The sequence below is a fragment of the Symphalangus syndactylus genome, chromosome 24, assembly GCF_028878055.3.
Source record: "Symphalangus syndactylus isolate Jambi chromosome 24, NHGRI_mSymSyn1-v2.1_pri, whole genome shotgun sequence".
In the NCBI taxonomy this organism is placed as follows: Eukaryota; Metazoa; Chordata; class Mammalia; order Primates; family Hylobatidae; genus Symphalangus; species Symphalangus syndactylus.
Genome location: NC_072446.2, coordinates 30,984,100 through 31,003,290, shown reverse-complemented (window position 1 = coordinate 31,003,290; position 19,191 = coordinate 30,984,100). Strand labels below are relative to the sequence as shown.

The 19,191-nt window shown below is 39.7% G+C and overlaps 1 protein-coding gene across 6 annotated transcripts in view; it reads right to left on the bottom strand.

The window, feature by feature from the left end:
* CHD6 (chromodomain helicase DNA binding protein 6) overlaps positions 1–19,191 on the bottom strand; it is a 214,176-nt gene that overhangs the window by 138,736 nt on the left and 56,249 nt on the right. For 5 of the 6 annotated variants that reach the window (XM_055266598.2, XM_055266604.2, XM_063633846.1 and 2 more), the window contains one exon: positions 10,467–10,522. The exons of the other annotated variant lie outside the window; for it this stretch is intronic. In XM_055266598.2, coding sequence (XP_055122573.2) covers positions 10,467–10,499 — 33 coding nt within the window. In that variant the 5' untranslated portion in view covers positions 10,500–10,522. The remainder of the gene's footprint in view (positions 1–10,466; positions 10,523–19,191) is intronic. 6 annotated transcript variants of the gene reach the window in all.

Here is a 19,191-nt window from a genome sequence, read left to right as displayed (position 1 = left end):
CTAGCTTTTTAAAACAATTTTTTAAAGTCTGCAAGGGCACAGACCAAATGTTAACCATCATTATATCTTGGCGATATGACTGTGGGCAGCTTTCACTTCTTTTTTGTTCTTTGTTTTTACCTGTCTCCCATGAGTAGAATGTAAGCTTCAAGAGGCAGTGATTCTGTGGTAGTATCTAGAAAAGTACCTGGCTTATGGTATAATTCAATCCTGTGGTTACCGAATGAAAGAAACAGTTATCTACAATTTGGAAAAGAGAAAAAGGAAGTCTATAGAATTGTACATGTAAACACAAATGGCAATAAATATCTGTGCATAGAACAAATAATGGAAGAAAAACAAAGTGTTAATAGTAATCATTTGAGGCTATGCAAATTTGGTTTATTTCTAATAGACATCTACAATTTCAATAATGAGAATGTATTATTTTCATGGTATTTTTAACAGAAAAACGTTCACATACATATTATAGAAAAATTTTACAGACTTCCATAATAAGCGGGAAAAACTGTTTTACCAGACAATTCATGTTTCTCCCAATCATAAGGATTCAAGAATCAAAGGCAGCATGAGAGGTGCCAGCACTGAGAGATTACATTTGACTGAGGTGCAGGACAAAGTGTGCACTTTGCACCTGGGCTGGAAAGGCCACCACAAACCCTTCATCCAGCTGTGCTTCCTTGCACCTCCAACCCAAGTAGTGAGCAAGGCCTGGCCGGCTCCTGCTGCTGGCTGGCTTTGGAGTCTTCTATCTTCTCTAGAAGGGGGAAGATGGTGTTCTGTGTTAGAAATTAGCTAAACATAAAAATGAGTAGAAAAGCTGATCAAAATTTGCAACCTTCTATCTTTTTTTAAAGTTCAAATAATAAAAATGAAAATTCAAAGAGGTAACTGTTCCTATTAATAAATCAGTTTGTGGACAACATTTCAGGTAGCTAAAGTTATTTCCTAATTAAAATTAGGATTGTGTTAGTTTTTTCACCTTTACTTTCTTCTGAAAGATTTTTTTTTAAACAGGTATTTGACTATGGAACATACTAAATGCAGAAAAAAAACACCCCACATGTCCTCAGCTTTTATTTTGCTGCAATTGTACTGGAACTTCAGCAAAGACGTCTGTGTGGAATTAGCAAGACTGACCAGAGCGGGGGCAGGAACAACGTCTGATTGTGCATTTGTATGTCTCTTTCTCTCTCTTTCTGCATTTAGTATACAGACAGTCCCCGACTCATAATGGTTTGACTTATGAATTTTCAACTTTATGACGGGTTTGTCAGGACATAACTTCATCGTGAAGTCCAGGAACATTTCTATTTCAATCTATCTCTGCTGAGGAGTTCTGGGCTTTAGGTGACAAAGCAGGTACTTTGATCCTGATGTTCTTCACATAGTCACAGCTGGTTAGAACCAGGAGGAAGAGAGTTCAGTTGCAGGTATTTAAGGATAATTCAGGTGGAGAAATCCAGTAGGCTCTTGGATAATTTTCCAGGAAAAATTTCTACAAGAATGAATTAGACTGCCCAGCAAGAATAAAGAGAGAAGAGAAAACAGGACCAAATCCTGACACACACACTAATGTTTCAGGATCACCAGAGGAAGAAGAACCTACAGAGTGAGAAGAAACAGTGAGATAAGCGAAGTTCGTGGGAAAAAATGTAAGACTGAAAGCATGGTATCCCATAAGCCTGAAGAAGAGAGCATTTCAAGACAGAATCACCACAGGTGTCAAACGCTGCTGAGAAGCAGGTAAGTGAAGCACTAAAGAGTGGTCAACAGATTTGGTAATGTCATTTTTTTCAAAACCTTTCCACCCCCAAATACTTGACTCTGTCATTTTTAGTCTCCACCTCTGCTTCCATATTTTCGCAATTAAAATGGAGAGACGGGGATAGGAGATATTTTTATGATGTTTCAAGAGTCTTAGAAATTTGAAATCTCTAAATCTGCAGTCAACCTAATTCTTGTTAATTCTAGGCAGTAACAAAAACTGTGGGCTAGTATATGGCTAAATTTAGATGCTGACAGGGAAGAATTAGAAGGAGAGAGGGAAAATAATAATAACTGCCTGTGTTGTTTTTGTAAACTACTTTTATTTCCAACTATGGCTTTGGGTAGACCAAAACCTCACAGTAACTCAATTTCCTAATCTGCCTAAGTGGAATGATGTTTGCTCCACCAACAAAGGCCAGGAGATACGTCTTTTAGAATTATTTGGTGATATATTCTAGGACAAGTAGATGCTGAACAGAATCTAGTGGGGTGAATAAGACTATTTTCCTACCTCTTCATTCCTGGCCCACATGTAGTTTTACTATAGCTTTGGGTTACCAGAGGCCCTAGGCCCAAAACTTAGGCCAACTCTGCTCCTATCACTCCCACATAATAAACCAGGACACCGGCCTAGAGTTAGAAAGACTGTATTTGGCTGGGCACAGTGGCTCACACCTGTAATCCCAGCACTTTGGGAGGCCAAGGCAGGTGGATCACAAGGTCAGGAGATCGAGACCATCCTGGCTAACATGTTAAAACCCTGTCTCTACTAGAAAATACAAAAAATTAGCCGGGCATGGTGGTGGGCTCCTGTAGTCCCAGCTACTCGGGAGGCTGAGGCAGGAGAATGGCGTGAATCCAGGAGGCGGAGCTTGCAGTGAGCCGAGAATGCGCCACTGCACTCCAGCCTGGGTGACAGAGCGAGACTCTGTCTCAAAAAAAAAAAAAAAAAAAAAAAAAAGAAAGAAAGAAAAAGAAAAAGACTGTATTCATGGATAAGGAATTGTTCTTTTATATATCTCAGCCTTGCAGTCACAATGACTCTGAGCACCCAGAATTGTTCTGATATTTTAAATATAAAATGGATGCCAAGGCCAGGTGGGGTGGCTCATGCCTGTAATCCCAGCACTTTGGGAGGCCGAGGCAGGCAGATCACAAGGTCAGGAGATTGAGACCATCCTGGCCAACATGGTGAAACCCCATCTTTACTAAAAATTCAAACAACTAGCTGGGTGTGGTGGCGTGTGCCTGTAATCCCAGCTACTCAGGAGGCTGAGGCAGGAGAATTGCTTGAATCTGGAAGGCAGAGATAGCAGTGAGCCAAGATCACGCCACTGCACTCCAGCCTGGTGACAGAGTGAGACTGTCTCACAAAAAAAAAGGATGTCAATAATAATAATAATAGTTAATTTTACTAACAATTGAGTATTAGGAAGATACTAAGCTTATTAAATGTATCACCAAAACAACCTTAACATAGAGGCATATTATGCTCCATTTTACAGAGTAGAAGCCTAGAGAGGCTAAGTAACTCAACTTGGTCCCATAGCTAGTAAGCGGTAAAGCTAAGATTTGGGATTTGACTCCTATTTCAAGGGCCATTGCTTTTAATCACTTCACACTGTCTTGTGTACTGGATACAACAAACTTAGAAATAAGAATGAACAAGAACCTCTAACCAACCTCTATTTTGTTTCCATCACCCATTCCCCAATACACCTGTATCTCTCCTCAACCTTTCCCCAGACGACTTTCAATTCACTAACTTTTCCTCTTCTACCCATTTCTTCATAAATCCACTTGTTCTCCAGATCAGATGAGAAACATATCAAGAATAAACAATTTATTAAGTGGACATATATTAAATAAATGTAGTAGGACATATATTAAATAAATGATGTCTAAGACTTTTCAGCTTCACCCAGAAGGGTCCCAAGATGAGGGTCATTTTAAACATGGACTTGGCAGCTACCAAAGATCTACAACCACCATCGTAAGAATGTAGTTTGTTAGCAGCAGACATATTTCTTTTATCCTTACAAAATGAGAACGTTTTATTCTCATTATCTAAATATCACGTAGTTCCTGGACAGTAAGTTCATGATAAAGTTACAAACCATATCAAAATGAAAAAGACGCTCCTGTTGCACTTTCGGTTTTTTCATAATACTTTAACCCTTTGCGCTAGTTTTCCCAAGGATAAATCAAAGTTATGCAGAGCGGCCAGGCACGGTGGCTCATTCCTGTAATCCTATCACTTTGGGAGGCCGAGACGGGCGGATTGCCTGAGCTCAGAAGTTTGAGATCAGCCTGGGCAAAATAGTGAAACCCCGTCTCTACTAAAATACAAAAAATCAGCCAGGCGTGGTGGCGGGCGCCTGTAATCCCAGCTACTCAAGAGGCTGAGGCATAAGAATTGCTTGAACCCGGGAGGTGGAGGTTGCAGTGAGCTGAGATTTTGCCACTACACTCCAGCCTGGGCAACAGAGCAAAACTGTCTCAAAAAAAAAAAAAAACAACAACAAAATTAGGCAGAGGAAGACAATTCTTCACAGTCACATCAATACTCGTGTGAGAGCTAAAAACGTCACATATCCAAATCCTTCATCATCACTTTGAAGCTGCTTCAAAAACTTGGTCATCAGAGCTTCCCAGACTCCTCTGGTCAAGACAGGAGATGAGGCAATTCCATTAGTTGTTTTTAATCAGCCTTTTTTATCACAGTGTTTTCTACATGTAAACTTACAAGACTTACAGCTTCTTTATGCATAGGATTTTAAAATTAGCAGCTTATTTCCATTAAAATTTTGTGTGTCTCATAAATGCTAAGTGATGTATTTGATAACATTAGTAACTTGAATTAAATGAACCACAGTGCAATTTAAATATTAAATATTAATATTAATATATAAGTAATCATACTGTAAATATTTTAATATTTTATACTAAAATTAAAATATTAGTATTTTAATACTAAAATATTACATATATTATACTATATAATCATATGTACTATGTTATATGATACTGTATCATAATCATATTACTGTGTATGTATAGTAATATTACTATATCATAGTAATATATGATTACTATGTAATATTTTAGTTAAAATTGTGTCAACTTACATACAATTTACTTTGGTCTTATAAATACCATAAACAAATGTACCGGCACTCTATGATCCTAGTCAGGATGGGCCTCTGAGGTCGAGTTCAAACTCCCGTCTCATGCTTTCTAACATACAAGCAAAGAATTAGGAGAGAGAGGAAATAATAACTAATAAGTTCTGGAGACAGGGAGCTTACTGCTTACAAGGCATATGGCACAGCTGCGCAGCTCAACTTCTCCGGATGTCCTTCTTTATATGAAGCTAAAGCCTATCCTCTTCTAACTCTCCCCATGTGTCCCATTATCTTCCACAGGTCCAGCAATAGACACATTTAACCTCTTTTCCACATGATGCCCTTAAGTCTTCTTTCCTCAGGCTACACAGTCCTAGCTTCATCCACAGCTCACATGAAACAAATCAGCGTTATTTTGCCATCCCAGTGACTTTATTCTGGCCTCGAGTGTATGTTTCAGAACATAAAGTGAGTAAGAATAACGAAAAAAATATATTAAGATATGTTCAAAGAGGGAAAAGCATTTAATGCTCAGACTTCTTTTCCTTTTTGGAGGAGGCAGGAGAAAAGAGGTGGATAGATCCTTTTCAAGTCTTTTTGAAACATGATTCTAGGGTGAGGCTCTTTAGGCATCTAGGCTAGTATTAGCCCAGATGATCTTCAGGATGAGGCCAAAAAGTCTTAAAAGTAAATTATTCACTCAACGATATTATTAACTTTGCTATTCTTCCTCTTTCACTATTCTGAATTATGGATCATGATTTAGTGATCCATACTACTAGTAAACTGAGTCCTCATCTCTCCCTAGAGGACTTCTGGGACCAATTCTTTTGGGAATTATTCTTTGTCCTAGTTCACCCTTGGTCACCACCCAAAATTTAGCACCACATACCAGGCCTTTCCTTTCTCCCTTCCCACCATGTCTTTCAACTTCCCAAATCCACCTATATTACTCTCTTCCCTCCTAAGCTTTCCTCCTGAGGCCCCTGAAGCAAAAAGCCTGAAACCTAGCTCCCCACAGAAGACACTGCCTCTTTTTAGAACACTCTCAATTTCTTTGGTGGGGCTGACCTTCCCTTGGCCCCCATACTCTCCAATTCCAGAGCATGATCTTCCACCACAAGGTAAAACTCTGGCTCTTCCGAGGCATATTTCAACCCCTGGTTATATTAATAGTTTGTAACCAGGCTAGAAATTTCTTGAGAAATTGCTTTAGTTACTACTGGACCTGACCCCAAGTAGAACGCAAATATTTCTGAATTAATATTAATGAATTAATGCTGAAAAACTCAACAAATATTTGTTTAGTGAATAAATTATACCCATATTCACTCCAGGGAAGAAAACAAGGTCTAATAATCTGAAAGTCTTTGAGATTCTCACAGTATATCTGAAGAAAACTCTTCCCATCTTTACGTTTTCTAGAGGACCTAAGAATGAAGGGCTCTGCTTACCCAACTCTTGGCATGGGGTCAGGAAGCAAGATTCTCCTGTAGTTACTCAAGTCAGCTCCAAGCTGTCATCCTACTTATAATATTATGTATTTCTATTGCATTCACTGCTTATTAACTGTCTTCTACACTGGATATGTGGTCCCAAAGCCCTCTTACCCCTTAAAATGACACCTGCCTGCAGACCATATTATACATTACATATTTATTATTTTTTATGTTTTTCCCAGTGCCAAGCAAGGAGCTGAGATGAATAAAAATCAATATTCCTATATCACAGTTTCGTTGTTGCTAACATTAGGATGTGCCCTCTTGCAAAGAAGTATTTACAACCATATTATACATCAATAGTGCCACATAGGTTTTCAATGATTAGAGTTCACATTTTATTTTTATAATTTTTTTCTGCCTAGTTACGCTTAGTCATCTTAAGAATTAAAATAATGTATTTCTTAGAATCAGTTTAGTTCTTTTTAATGTAGATAAAACTCTATAGCTCTCCTGAGTGATTCACTTTTAAATGTTTTATTAAAGTCTATTTTTCTCACAATGATTCTTTAGGCAAAACAAAGTCAATTTCTAAACCCTTTGTTCTAGGCACATTACTCCTATTACGCCCTTTCTGGTGAATAAGAAGCACGATTATTTATTACTGAGTTTTGATTTAATTTGTAAAAATCTATCATCTCAATGTTACCTTGATAAGGTTTTGAACAAAGAAATGAGGAATATCAAGATCAGAGTGTATTTACATGCCATTTTTCTCCAGGGAAGAGGAAAATGAATTAATAGGAATGAGGGTTTTTAAAAGGTGGATGTTTTATTTGCTGCTACTTCTAACACCTCAGAATCATGGTAAAAGACAAAGTTTGATGGTTACTTTTACTGTTAAACTGAAAGATTTCCTTGCCACCGACGAACTAAATACCAAGTACTCGACAAATTACCCCACTTAATCCTAATCTTATGATGTGAGGCTTGTTATGATTACTTCCATTTAAGTGACAGAAAAACAAGGCTGGCTTTTGTCTTCCAGCTCAAAGGAGGCCAAGGTGCAACTTTCTTCAGTCGTCCTGAATCGGATTCATCTGACACAAGCTGCCTCCGCCATGCTGCTGAAGTTTGACCCCAGTGAGATTAGAGTCATATAACGGAGGTGCACCGGCGGTGAAGTCGATGCCATGCCTGCACTGGCTCCCAAGATCAGCCCCCTGGGTCTGTCTCCCAAAAAGGTTGATGATGACACTGCCAAGGCAACTAGTGACTGGAAGGATCTAAGGATTACAGTGAAACTGACCATTCAGAACAGACAGGCCCAGATTGAGGTGGTACCTTCTGCCTCTGCCCTAATCATCAAAGCCCTCAAGGAACCACCAATAGACAGAAAGAAACAGAAAAACATTAAACACAGTGGAAATATCACTTTTGATGAGATTGTCAACACTGCTCGACAGATGTAGCACCAATCTTTAGCCACAGAACTCTCTTGAACTATTAAAGAGCTCTTGGGGACTACTGCCCAGTCTGTGTCTGCAATGTTGATGGCCACCACCCTCATGACATCATGGATGACATCAACAGTGGTGTGGTGGAATGCCCAACTAGTTAAGAAGCACAAAGGAAAAATTTCCATAAGGGATCATTTGACAAGGCTGAACTTACCCGAAATTATACAACTAAATCATAAGGTCAGAGTTTCAATCCTGTTCTATGGAAATCAAAGCTGAAATTCACTCCAGAACATGAGCCTCTTCTGTATTAGGCACTGAATTCTCCATCCTGGAGCCTATATATTGCTTTAACTTGAACATCACTTTCTATTTTCATTCTTTGCAACTTCTTGCAGTTCAGTTATCAGTATGGCCTATCATCAGTATTTATAAGAGAAGCAGGATCAAGTCTTTCTGAAAGTTGCTCACTTCTGTAACCTGCTTCTCTATCCTATCTAATATTAACTTTTAAATGAAAAATCCTGTTCTGTTCATCAAAATTACCATGAGGTCCAAAACAAAAACCCATCCAACTGAAGCTACGTAACAGCTGCCTAACATACCAAAGGTCTTAACATGAACCAGTAAAATCTCACAAGAAACCAGAATTCATTTTGGTGGAATCACTATAGAATGTTTTGATTTAAATAAATGCTTATCTTAAAGGATGCTTAAAAATAAACAAATGAGCAGATTGCTTTAAGAAATATAAACCTGCTCGGCCGGGCGCGGTGGCTCACGCCTGTAATCCCAGCACTTCGGGAGGCCGAGGAGGGCGGATCACGAGGTCAGGAGATCGAGACCATCCTGGCTAACACGGTGAAACCCCGTCTCTACTAAAAATACAAAAAAATCAGCCGGGCGAGGTGGCGGGCACCTGTAGTCCCAGCTACGCGGGAGGCTGAGGCAGGAGAATGGCGTGAACCTCGGGGTGCGGAGCCTGCAGTGAGCCGAGATCGCGCCACTGCACTCCAGCCCGGGTGAAAGAGCGAGACTCCTTCTTAAAAAAAAAAAAAAAAAAAAAAAAAAAAAAAAAAAAAAAAGAAAGAAATATAAACCTGCTCACATACTACAAATGACAATAGTTTGGAGGGTTTGGGGTTCTCTTCAGTAATGCATTCTTTGAGATAGAGTCTTGCTCTTGTCCAGGCTGGAGTCCAATGGTGCAATCTCGGCTCACTGCAACCTCCACCTCCCAGGTTCAAGTGATTCTCCTGCCTCAGCCTCCTGAGTAGCTGGGATTACAGGCACTCACCATCATGCCCGGCTAAGTTTTTTGTATTTTTAGTAAAGACGGGGTTTCGCATGTTGGCCAGGCTGGTCTCAAACTCCTGACCTCAGGTGATCTGCCCGCCTCGGCCTCCAAAAGTGCTGGGATTACAGGTGTGAGCCACTGCATCCAGCCAGTAATGTGTTCTTTTTAACAGCAGCATAATATTCCACTAGGTGGGTGTGCTGATTTAAACAATCCACTTTTTGATAGATGTGTACGTTCTTTTCCATTTTTGCTATCATACGTGAAACAACAATTTAACCCTTTATACACACAGTTTTGCACATCTGAGTGTATCCACAGGGTAAGTTCCTGGTACATGGAACTGCATTCCATGTAGCATTTGCCTATCAGCTGACAACTCTTTGAGCTAGAACAGATATAAATCCAGTGTGTAGACAGTATTTAGTCACTGCTCTTCTTGTTGTCTGGCAGCAGATGAATTAACTAATTCCCCAAACCAACCTAGCCATTGAGGACAGACCAGGGGGTAGTCCTTGTAACCATAACCCTAACCCATAACCCTAAGTCACCCTATTATTAGACTAGGGTTCCCTAGAAGCAAACTGGAAAGGTAGGAGTGGCTAGTCTCACCCAACCTCTTTGTTACAGAGTCCCAGTGAAAAGCAGGGATTTAGATACCCCAGTTCCCAGGCTGTCAATCAATTCTGTAAAAGAAAAACCAGCCCATCAGAAATAGCCCATTTCCAAGAGACAGAGACAGTCTCCCATCTGACCTCCCTGAGTGAGGTCTCAGAGCTCCTTTGAATATATTACACTCACGGCATAGCAGTACCAACCAAGGAAAGAAATCCTGGCAAGATAAATCACTCTCCATCCCACACGCCCTTCAAAATACCAAATGCCAAAGAGTTGATGCTCCCATTCTTCCAAATATTTCACTATTCTCTCCAGGGGGAACCCATCCACAGATCATTATAAGTAAGGAATTTGTAAGTAAGAATGCTTTTAGTTTAACCAAAAATCCAGAAGGATAAATATATAAACTATGAAGAATCAGTCACATCTCTCTTTCAGAAAAGACTCAAAGCTGTTCAAAGGGAGGAAATGTTTCTCTTCTACTTGGCTAATTTGAATAATATTCTGATATACAGTTTTCATTTGAATAATATTCTGATATACAGTTTTCACATACTCCTACGTGAAGATGAACTGAGCAACAAGAAAAATCCATATTATTAAGTCATTCAGAACAGAGCTCTCAGTTACTATAATACAGGCAACAGGGAAAGTACCAGAGATTAAGGGATGAGCCAACACTGCCAGTGTCTCCCCTTGTTGAAAAAGCACCAAGATACACCAGATGCATTCACTTAAATGAAAAGTGATCACTTACCTGCTTCTCTTTCTTCTGTATTTTCATTTTCATCTATTGAAGGAAGATATTTATTTCTGTAAAACATTTTTAAAAAGGCAAAGATTATGACAAAACCCAAAATAAAACATTTTCAACATCTCCAGATTACTGTAACACACAAGGAAAACAAACAGGGGATTATTTCTGCAGAACATTTATGTCCAACAACCTCCAGAGCCCTAAGTGTACACCTAATTAGATCTAACTCTGTTAGACCCTAATTTATTGCACCCAATAAAATGAAGTCAAAAAGATATTGTCTTTGTAGATTAAATCAGTTATAAAAGATGCTGGCACGTATGAAAGTTAGTGGTAACTAATAAAGGAACAAAACAATAACATGCCTTTATTGAGGGGTATTAGGAGATGGGAAGGAAGTAAGGTAAGCCCTCATCCCTTTTGGAAGAAAACAATCAATGATGTCTACAATGGAAAAATCAAGAAAGAGAAATGTAGACAATAAAAAAGAGCTAAGAGTTCCATGCAGTTCTCTCTAAGGAGTGAGACAGGATTTGGTATCTTCTTTGACAATTTAAACCATGTGCATTTATTACTTGAAAAAATAATTCCATTGCAATATTTCATAAGATTTTTTTTAAAGGACTGATTTTACTCTACCCAGGACTTAAGCCCCCATCCCCACTGCAACCATAATGTCCTTGACGACACTGAACTTCTCATAAATGACTTGTGAGCACCATAAAAGCCCAGTAATTGTCTTTAGAGGTACAAAAGCATGTTGGGGCATCTCAGGGAAAAGAACAAACCCTAGTCTAGGAAACCCAGAATTTGGGGCTGCCTGCATCACTAACTAGTACTACTGCCTCAGATCTGAAGCTCTTACCCTCCTTATACAAACAATACAAGGATTATAGAATCTCAGGCTTCTGGTTCTAGCTGGGATATAAACACTGCTTCCATTTTTTGTTGACTTTGATTTCCTGGTCATCCCACACAGCTACAGAACACCACTCACTCAGAAAACCAAATTACCCGTAAGTTTCCTAATTATTTCTCATATCCAAACGAATGTGATGTATAGGCATTAAGTCTTAATAGAGCTTTTAAGATTAGAGCTTTAAGATTAAAGTGAGATAAGTATTTGAGGTGGTAGATATGTTAATTAGTTTGACTTAATTATTCCACATTGTATTCATAAATGACATCACTTTGTGCCCCAAAAATATATACAACCATAATTTGTCAATTTGCAATTTAAAAAAGGTTAAAGTGAGATAGTTCCAATTCTAAGTAAGTTCATGGCATGTTGGACGTAAACAGAAAAATGAAAGACATGATTCCAATCATCCTTGGGACTGCAATTACAGTTTATCATTTTAAGGTCTGTCAATTTAGATTTTTTTCCCTCTAAGAGTTAGAGGCATTTTCTGTTAAAAGAACCACAAAATACCATGGAATCTGTCCTAGAGAGACATGTCTACCAAGGTACTGCTGTTTGCAAAGAGTGCAGTGGCCAAGGAGGTAAGTACTTGGAAAGCAGGCATGGTCGGGTGCTAAGGTGAAGGGGAGGAGGGTAGAGACTAACTGGCTAAATCAGGGAAAGGCAAGTCCAGTTAGTAAATGGTGCTTCTAAGAATCAATGCAAGGGTTAGTGTTTGATAGGACAGTTATTTACCTGAAGAATCCATAAATTCCAGATAAATGGTAAGTGCTCTGAACCAAGGCAATTAAAATTTAGAAAAAAATTATCTCCTAAGCTTCATTACAGTGGAGTCAGTTCTAGGTAACTTATGTTAGTACAAGTTTATCTCCTTTATCTCTATACTTTAAATTATCAGGCCCCAGAAAACTGACATTCTCAACCATCACAAACTGCCACAAAGTCAAAAATAAATAGGTTTGGGGGAAAATTCCAGCTAATCAAAAAGGGTATTATCAATAAGACATATGTGTAGAAAGTAAAGAGTTTCCTCTTCAAAGTTCCCCTTCTTGTTAAAGAATAAATCGTAAGTGTTAGAAGTAGTAGTTTCTTTTAAAGACTAACTTTCTTCAAGCCTCCTTGCTTTGGGCTAATAACTCTTCGTCAGGCCCTATCCTAAGTAACTGTTGGACATGCTCACAGGTACGTTCCAGCTCACAGCCTATGCCCATTCCTTATTTGGAAATGTTATTGCTTCCTTAAACCTTTCATAAGAACTTCCTCTCCTTCTTTGTTCTTCCCCACACTTACCTATTTAGGAAAGTTTTAGGCTATTAGCAAATTGGGTATTAGTTTAAGAGTGTGAGGTCCAGCTCCAGCCAATGTATGCAGGACACAGCAGTGAGGATGATCCAAATGTGTAAGGGATAAATATGTCTGCTTTTCCTTTGTTCAGGTGTGCTCTCATCATTGTTTCATCTGCGATTGAGTACCCTTTCTGCAGAAAGTAAAAATCGCCTTGCTGAGAGATCTTTTGTCTCTGTGCTGACTTTTCTTTGTGGCACCAATTATTTCTAATAATTTTGGTATTTCTAACAATATGTCTCAAATAAAATTCTGCCCAACAAAATGAAATCATTAAAAATTACAGAAAGGTCAAGTACAATGGCTCACACCTGTAATCCCAGCACTTTGGGAGGCCAAGGCAGGCGGATCACTTGAACCCAGGAGTTTGTGACCAGCCTGGGCAACGTGGCAAAAACTTGTCTCTATAGAAAATACAAAAATTAGCCAGTGTGGTGGCTTCCACCTGTGGTCCCAGCTACTCCGGAGGCTAAGGTAGGAGGATCATCTGAGTCTGGGAGGTCCAAGCTGCAGTGAGATCACACTACTGTATTCCAGTCTAGCTGACAGAGTGAGGCCCTGTCTCAAAAAACAAACAAAACAAAACACTACAGGAAAACTCTACCAATGTTAATAAAAAATTACTTTTGTAATGTATAAAGAACTGATACAATTACGATGCAGCAGGGACATCAGAAAGCACAATTTCTGATTCACTACCACAAACTAGCACTGGAATAAAAATAAGCAGGGCACCTAACACCGCCAGGAATGTGGGAAAACAGGTCCTACTTATCATTGCTAATGGCACTTTAACTGTTTCAAGCTTTCTGAAGAGCACTCAGGCAATGTGCCACTAGATCTATGAACATTTTCAATCCTTTTATAGGCCAGTTCTACTTTAAGGAATATCTCCCAAGGCCATGGCCATGAGCGGGTAGGAAATGAACCTGACGCCTAGGGAAAGGTTAGAGATGAGGTGGGTGAAATGTGGAAATATCCCATCAGACTTGGCCAGTCTCTGAGACAGACAGAATGTGCATGTGAAATCTGAATGACGGTGATGTTACTGTAGAATAACTGAAATAACTAGTTCACTGAAAGCAGACTGGCAAATCTCATGTTACTGTCAAATCATTTCTGGCACCCCAACAGATCACAAAACACACCAGCATGCTGCCACCCCACAAGATAACAAACGTCATCAACATCAATAGGTGTTCAATAAGCATTTATGACTTGTCCTTCTCCAGACAGCACCCCATAATTTATAAACACTCTTAAATTATCTCTATTTTTTAAATCTTTTTAAAGGCACACATTAAAAATATATATAAAACAATGTCATCTTTTTGTAAGGCTAAATTTTATGTGCTAGGAATAGATGAATAGATACACCCTAAAGCTTGTACTTCTGCACAATGCTGGAAATGGCTTTACAGTCTCTGCTGCCATCACTCAGAAGTTCTGACTAGATCCTTCTGGCTCAATAAAGAACAAATCAAAACGTAATTTCAGGGTCTCAATACTTAATCAGAAACATAATACAGATAATTCTACAGATAATTCTGTGTGGACAAACCAGAAAACTTGTCAACAGCGGAAAATATCAAGTGTATAACTTCTGAACTGGGGAAACTGGTGGGAAGCTAGTGGGACTCCCGCTCTCCTTGCTGCATTATGTATGAGTGCTTCCGTAGGAGTGCAGCATTTAATTACCTTAACAAGAAGGTAAGCTGCTAATGATGTAAAAACAAACAATATAAAAGCTCCCATTCCTTCTTATACTCACCCATCTAAGGATGCTCCTATTAAGAAAAATGGGTGCCAGGTTTCAATAAGAACATTTTGAAAGTTTTCTTTTTTATCTTTTTAATTACTATCTCTCTCTCCAGTCCAAAAAATCTGCAACAGTGCCTGTGCCATTTCCAAGTTCCTCAGTGTTGTGTAATGGTAACTTTTTAAAAATAACAAAAAAATCAGGCCACCCTATTCAACCATTTATTCACAGAAATGATTTAAATTCACTATACCTTGAGAACTCTGCCATACTAACAATCCCTGCTCAGTCCAAGGGTCTATTTCATTACAAGAGTGTGTGTTTTTGCAAACACAAACAAGTGCATACCCAGCAGACCCCTACCAAAGTCCTTCATATTCACAGAAGATGAGAGTAGACCCAACTGAACACAATAACGATGGAGAATTTTGCTGTTAACAGGCCCCTATCCCCCACCACTTTATCAGGCACTTTGAGACAGAGTATGTGGGAAGCAACTCTAAAAATCAGACCCACCTCAAATTTTCCACAGTGAACACGTATTTTTATAATCTACTCATGCCCATCTTCAACCTTGAGATTGTTTCCTATGAACCACTCTAAAAACAGCAGGCATAAATAGGGTAATCCCACATTGTTATACCATGGGGATTTTAGGAATACGAATAAGGACACAGAGAGTAACTCATCTGGGAAGAGTGAGATAATCAAGAAAGCAGAGATGTCTTGAGGAATGCCACCTTCCTTAAACCCCTGCCCAAATACCTCTTATCAAGACTCCTGACCTCGGAGGCAGTCCAATGGGTAAGAAATCCCCCAACTTCCCATTTCCCCACCTTACTACCCTCCACGCCCACAAACTGGACACATGTACCTAACTCTACTGCCAGGTGTGAGCAGTCTACAGGAGCTACTTTAATAGCAAGGGGTTGAAGTACCAGAAAGCAGTTTGGATCTGGGCTGTAATGACGATGAGACATGTGAATGTCTTCTCCCCTGTAAAATGCTGACAACATGTGCCTCAGAGGGCCTTAGGAGAATTAAAAGGGATGGCAATGTATGGCGTCTGCCACATGGTGAAGACTAGCTGTTGGCAGCCATTTGTGCTACCTGTCCTTATGGTCATCCCTCCAGTGTCACAGGAAGAAGATGTAAATGACGAAGATGTTTTAATGATGTAAAAACAAACAGTATAAAAGCTCCCATTCCTTCTTACACTCACCATCTAAGGATGCTCCTATTAAGAAAAATGGGTACCAAGTTTCAATTAGAACATTTTGAAAGTTTTCTTTTTTTAAATTACTCCTCTCTCTCCAGTTCAAAAACTCTGCAACAGTGCCTCATCTCCTGGGGACAAGTAACCTTTCCATCTGTATTTGAGATCCACCCTCTCTCCCCCTTCTCAGTCACCTCAGTCTCTTGATTACCTCCCGGTTACTCTTTACTCACTTCATTCGGGACTCTCCTCAAATATCACCTTAGCAGCAATGCCTTCCCTAGCCAGCCTACAGAAAACAGCACCCCCACCTCCCACCCACCACCACTCTGTTATCCTCTTACTCTAATTTCATTTTCCTCCAGGTACTTATTACTCCCTGATATTGTATTATAGTAATACCTTACTTAATGTCCAGACTCTTGGAAAAAGCTACAACTTTCTGTGAAACGACTTAAAGTGAAACAACTTAAGGCAGGTCCTCTAATCAACATTATTTGATTACAATGTTGATAAGAAAAAAAAATTAGTTTCCTTAAATGCTGTTTTGCTTAAAGTAAGGACTTCCTATGTATCTATTTGGTTTTAAGCTTATTGCCTGTTCCTGACACACACACACACACACAAAGTAAACTTTGTCTTGTTCATGCTATACTCCCTGAGTCTGGAACAGGATTGAGCTCCTAGCAGGTGTGCAATAAGCATTTTGAATGGAAGAATCATTTCTTCTCTCTAAGTTATCACTAAATGTCTCCCTTTGTATAGCTCTCCTCCTCTCAAGAAAGAAACAGATTTAACTCTATCTCAAAACAGTAACAACATGAACAAATCGTCTACACACCTGAAAGTTCACTTTCTCCCATATTACTTCCCTAAAGCTGTTCTTGACAATCACTCCCAAGTTACCAAATCTAATGGGCATTTTTAGGCTTTGAGTGCTTTGCAGCATTTTAAACTATGGATCATTTCCTCTTAAAATTCTCATCTCACTGGTTTCTTGATCCCTCTGATTGCAGGCTTCTAGGCTCAGCTTCCTTCCTAGAATCCTCCTATTATAAAACCCAATCCTTAAATATCACTGTTTCCAGGGTTCAATGCTATCAATACCAGAAAGGCTCCCTGAGTTTTCTACCCAACTCCCAAACTTCATCTCTTTGCACAATGACCACTGCACATTTGCAAATCCAAGCCCTCCTCCTGACCTCTATGTGGCTATATCCAACCACATCCTGGCTAGTTCCTGAGACATTCCACAGGTACCACCAAAAAACCCCACAACTCCTCCAAAACGAAACTCAGTACCACCTTTACACACACACACACACACACTCACTCACTCTCTCTCTCTACCTGCTCCTGTGTTCCCCATCAGAGGTTAATGTTCTGCAACCTGCCATGCCACCCAGCCCAGAATTGAGTTATCCTTGATTCCTTCCCTTTCCCATAACTCCTTTAATTCCAGAATCCCTTGGTTCCTCTCCAGTCGACTCTGGTTTATTCCCATATTTTTTTGTTGTCATTTTTGCCTGAAACAGCCTCTTAAGTGCTTCTCTATTTTCCATGTCTCCTACCCTCACCCCCATTACCCTCATTGCTACCAACAGTATGTTTTCCTAAAGTGCAAACAAAATCAGATGCTATCTCTTCAGGGGGTATTATGTCTTAAAACAAATAAAAACATATTTCTCATAGCACAGAGCCCTGCATAAGCGATCTGGCCTCTGGTTCTTGTCTACTGCTCTGACATAATTTCCACCATTCATCCAACTATTCTGAACACCTGTGGGTTCCGACTCCTGCCCTGCTCATTCAGGTCTTGTTCAGGCCTCTGCCTCATGTGGTCTCATCCTTCAAAATTCAGATCTGGTGTCATGTTCTCTGGGATGTCTTCCCTGACCTGCCTAAACCTCATAAGCATCTTGTGATAGGCACTAAACTAAAGCAGCTGTTATCACCGTGTTATTATCAGCTTTTACCTGTCTGTGCATGCCATCAGCTGCGGAGGGCCCAAGCACCCTCCGGGGAGGGACCCTGTCCTGCAGTGTAGCACTCAGTGCCTGACATTTGGACTCTTCAGTGATTACCTGTGGAATGAGTAAGTGAATTAATGGGAAAGCTGTGTTTACTGAAAAGGCTTTGAACTACTTTCAATGTAACTAGTGACCTCTCTTTTTTTTCTCCTAATCCAATCAAATTTCTCAGTAATCTTCCTTCACACCTTTTCAAATACATGTACTTAGCTTAAGAATTCAATAGAAATATAAAGCCTAAAACAAACGAACAAAAAAAAAACAGTCCCCGATTCTACTCCCCACTCTTGATTCACTATTCCCAGAGGCAGTCATCTAAACTTCAGCTGTTCCTTCTGCTCCTTTCCATTCTATTTTAAATAACATGGTTATTACTGCTACTAGATTTTTTTTCGATTTTAGGCATTATTTTATTGGCTTCTTCCTATGGAACAGGAGTCAGCAAGTATTTTTATAAAAAGGCCAGATAATAAATATTTTAGGCTTTGTAGGCCATATGGTCTCAGCTGCAGCTACTCAATTCTGCTGTGATGCGAAAACAGCCATAGACTTATATGCAAACAAATGGGTATGGCTGTGTTCCAATAAAACTTTTTTTTCAAAAACAGGAAGTCCTCCTACTATGGAAGATGAAGTGTTATCTTCCCAATATAGTTATTATCACCCTTATTTATTAAAGCAACATTTAATTCACAGCCAAGCCATGAACTATACTTTGCTAAAACTTTGTGTAATTTTTTCCCTGAAGATAATAACTACCTCATTTTAAAATTTGCATGGTTTTCTTTTCTTTTCTTTTTTTTTGAGATGGAGTCTCGCTCTGTCACCCAGCCTGGAGTGCAATGGCGCGATCTCAGCTCACTGCAAACTCTGCCTCTCGCGTTCACACCATTCTCCTGCCCCAGCCTCCCGAGTAGCTGGGACTACAGGTGCCTGCCACCACGCCTGGCTAATTTTTTGTATTTTTTAATAGAGACAGGGTTTCACCGTGTTAGCCGGGATGGTCTCGATCTCCTGACCTTGTGACCCGCCCGCCTCGGCCTCCCAAAGTGCTGGGATTACAGGCGTGAGCCACTGCACCCGGCCAAAATTTGCATGGTTTTCTATGAATCACTAACTTCTCCTAAAATGCTCCTCTAAAACCTTGAAACTCCTTTCAATCTAAGCTCAATGTTCTCTTGGTTCATTATAGGTAGAGTCCTCCATCAGGAGTCCTTCATCATTGTCTCTAACCTGCCTCCTGGCACTTCTCATCACCATCCTCCCAGAGACTCACTCCCTCAGTCTCTCTCCATGGTGGACTCCTAGGTTTCTCCTCTCTAGTTTACACTCTCATTTTAGTGAAGCACAACATCTAGTAATGCTCTAGAAAATCCTAAAAATGAGATGTAAGTTTTTGAGACTTTCATGTCTGAAAATGTTTATATTCTACCTGGATGGACTGGTGGGTTGCA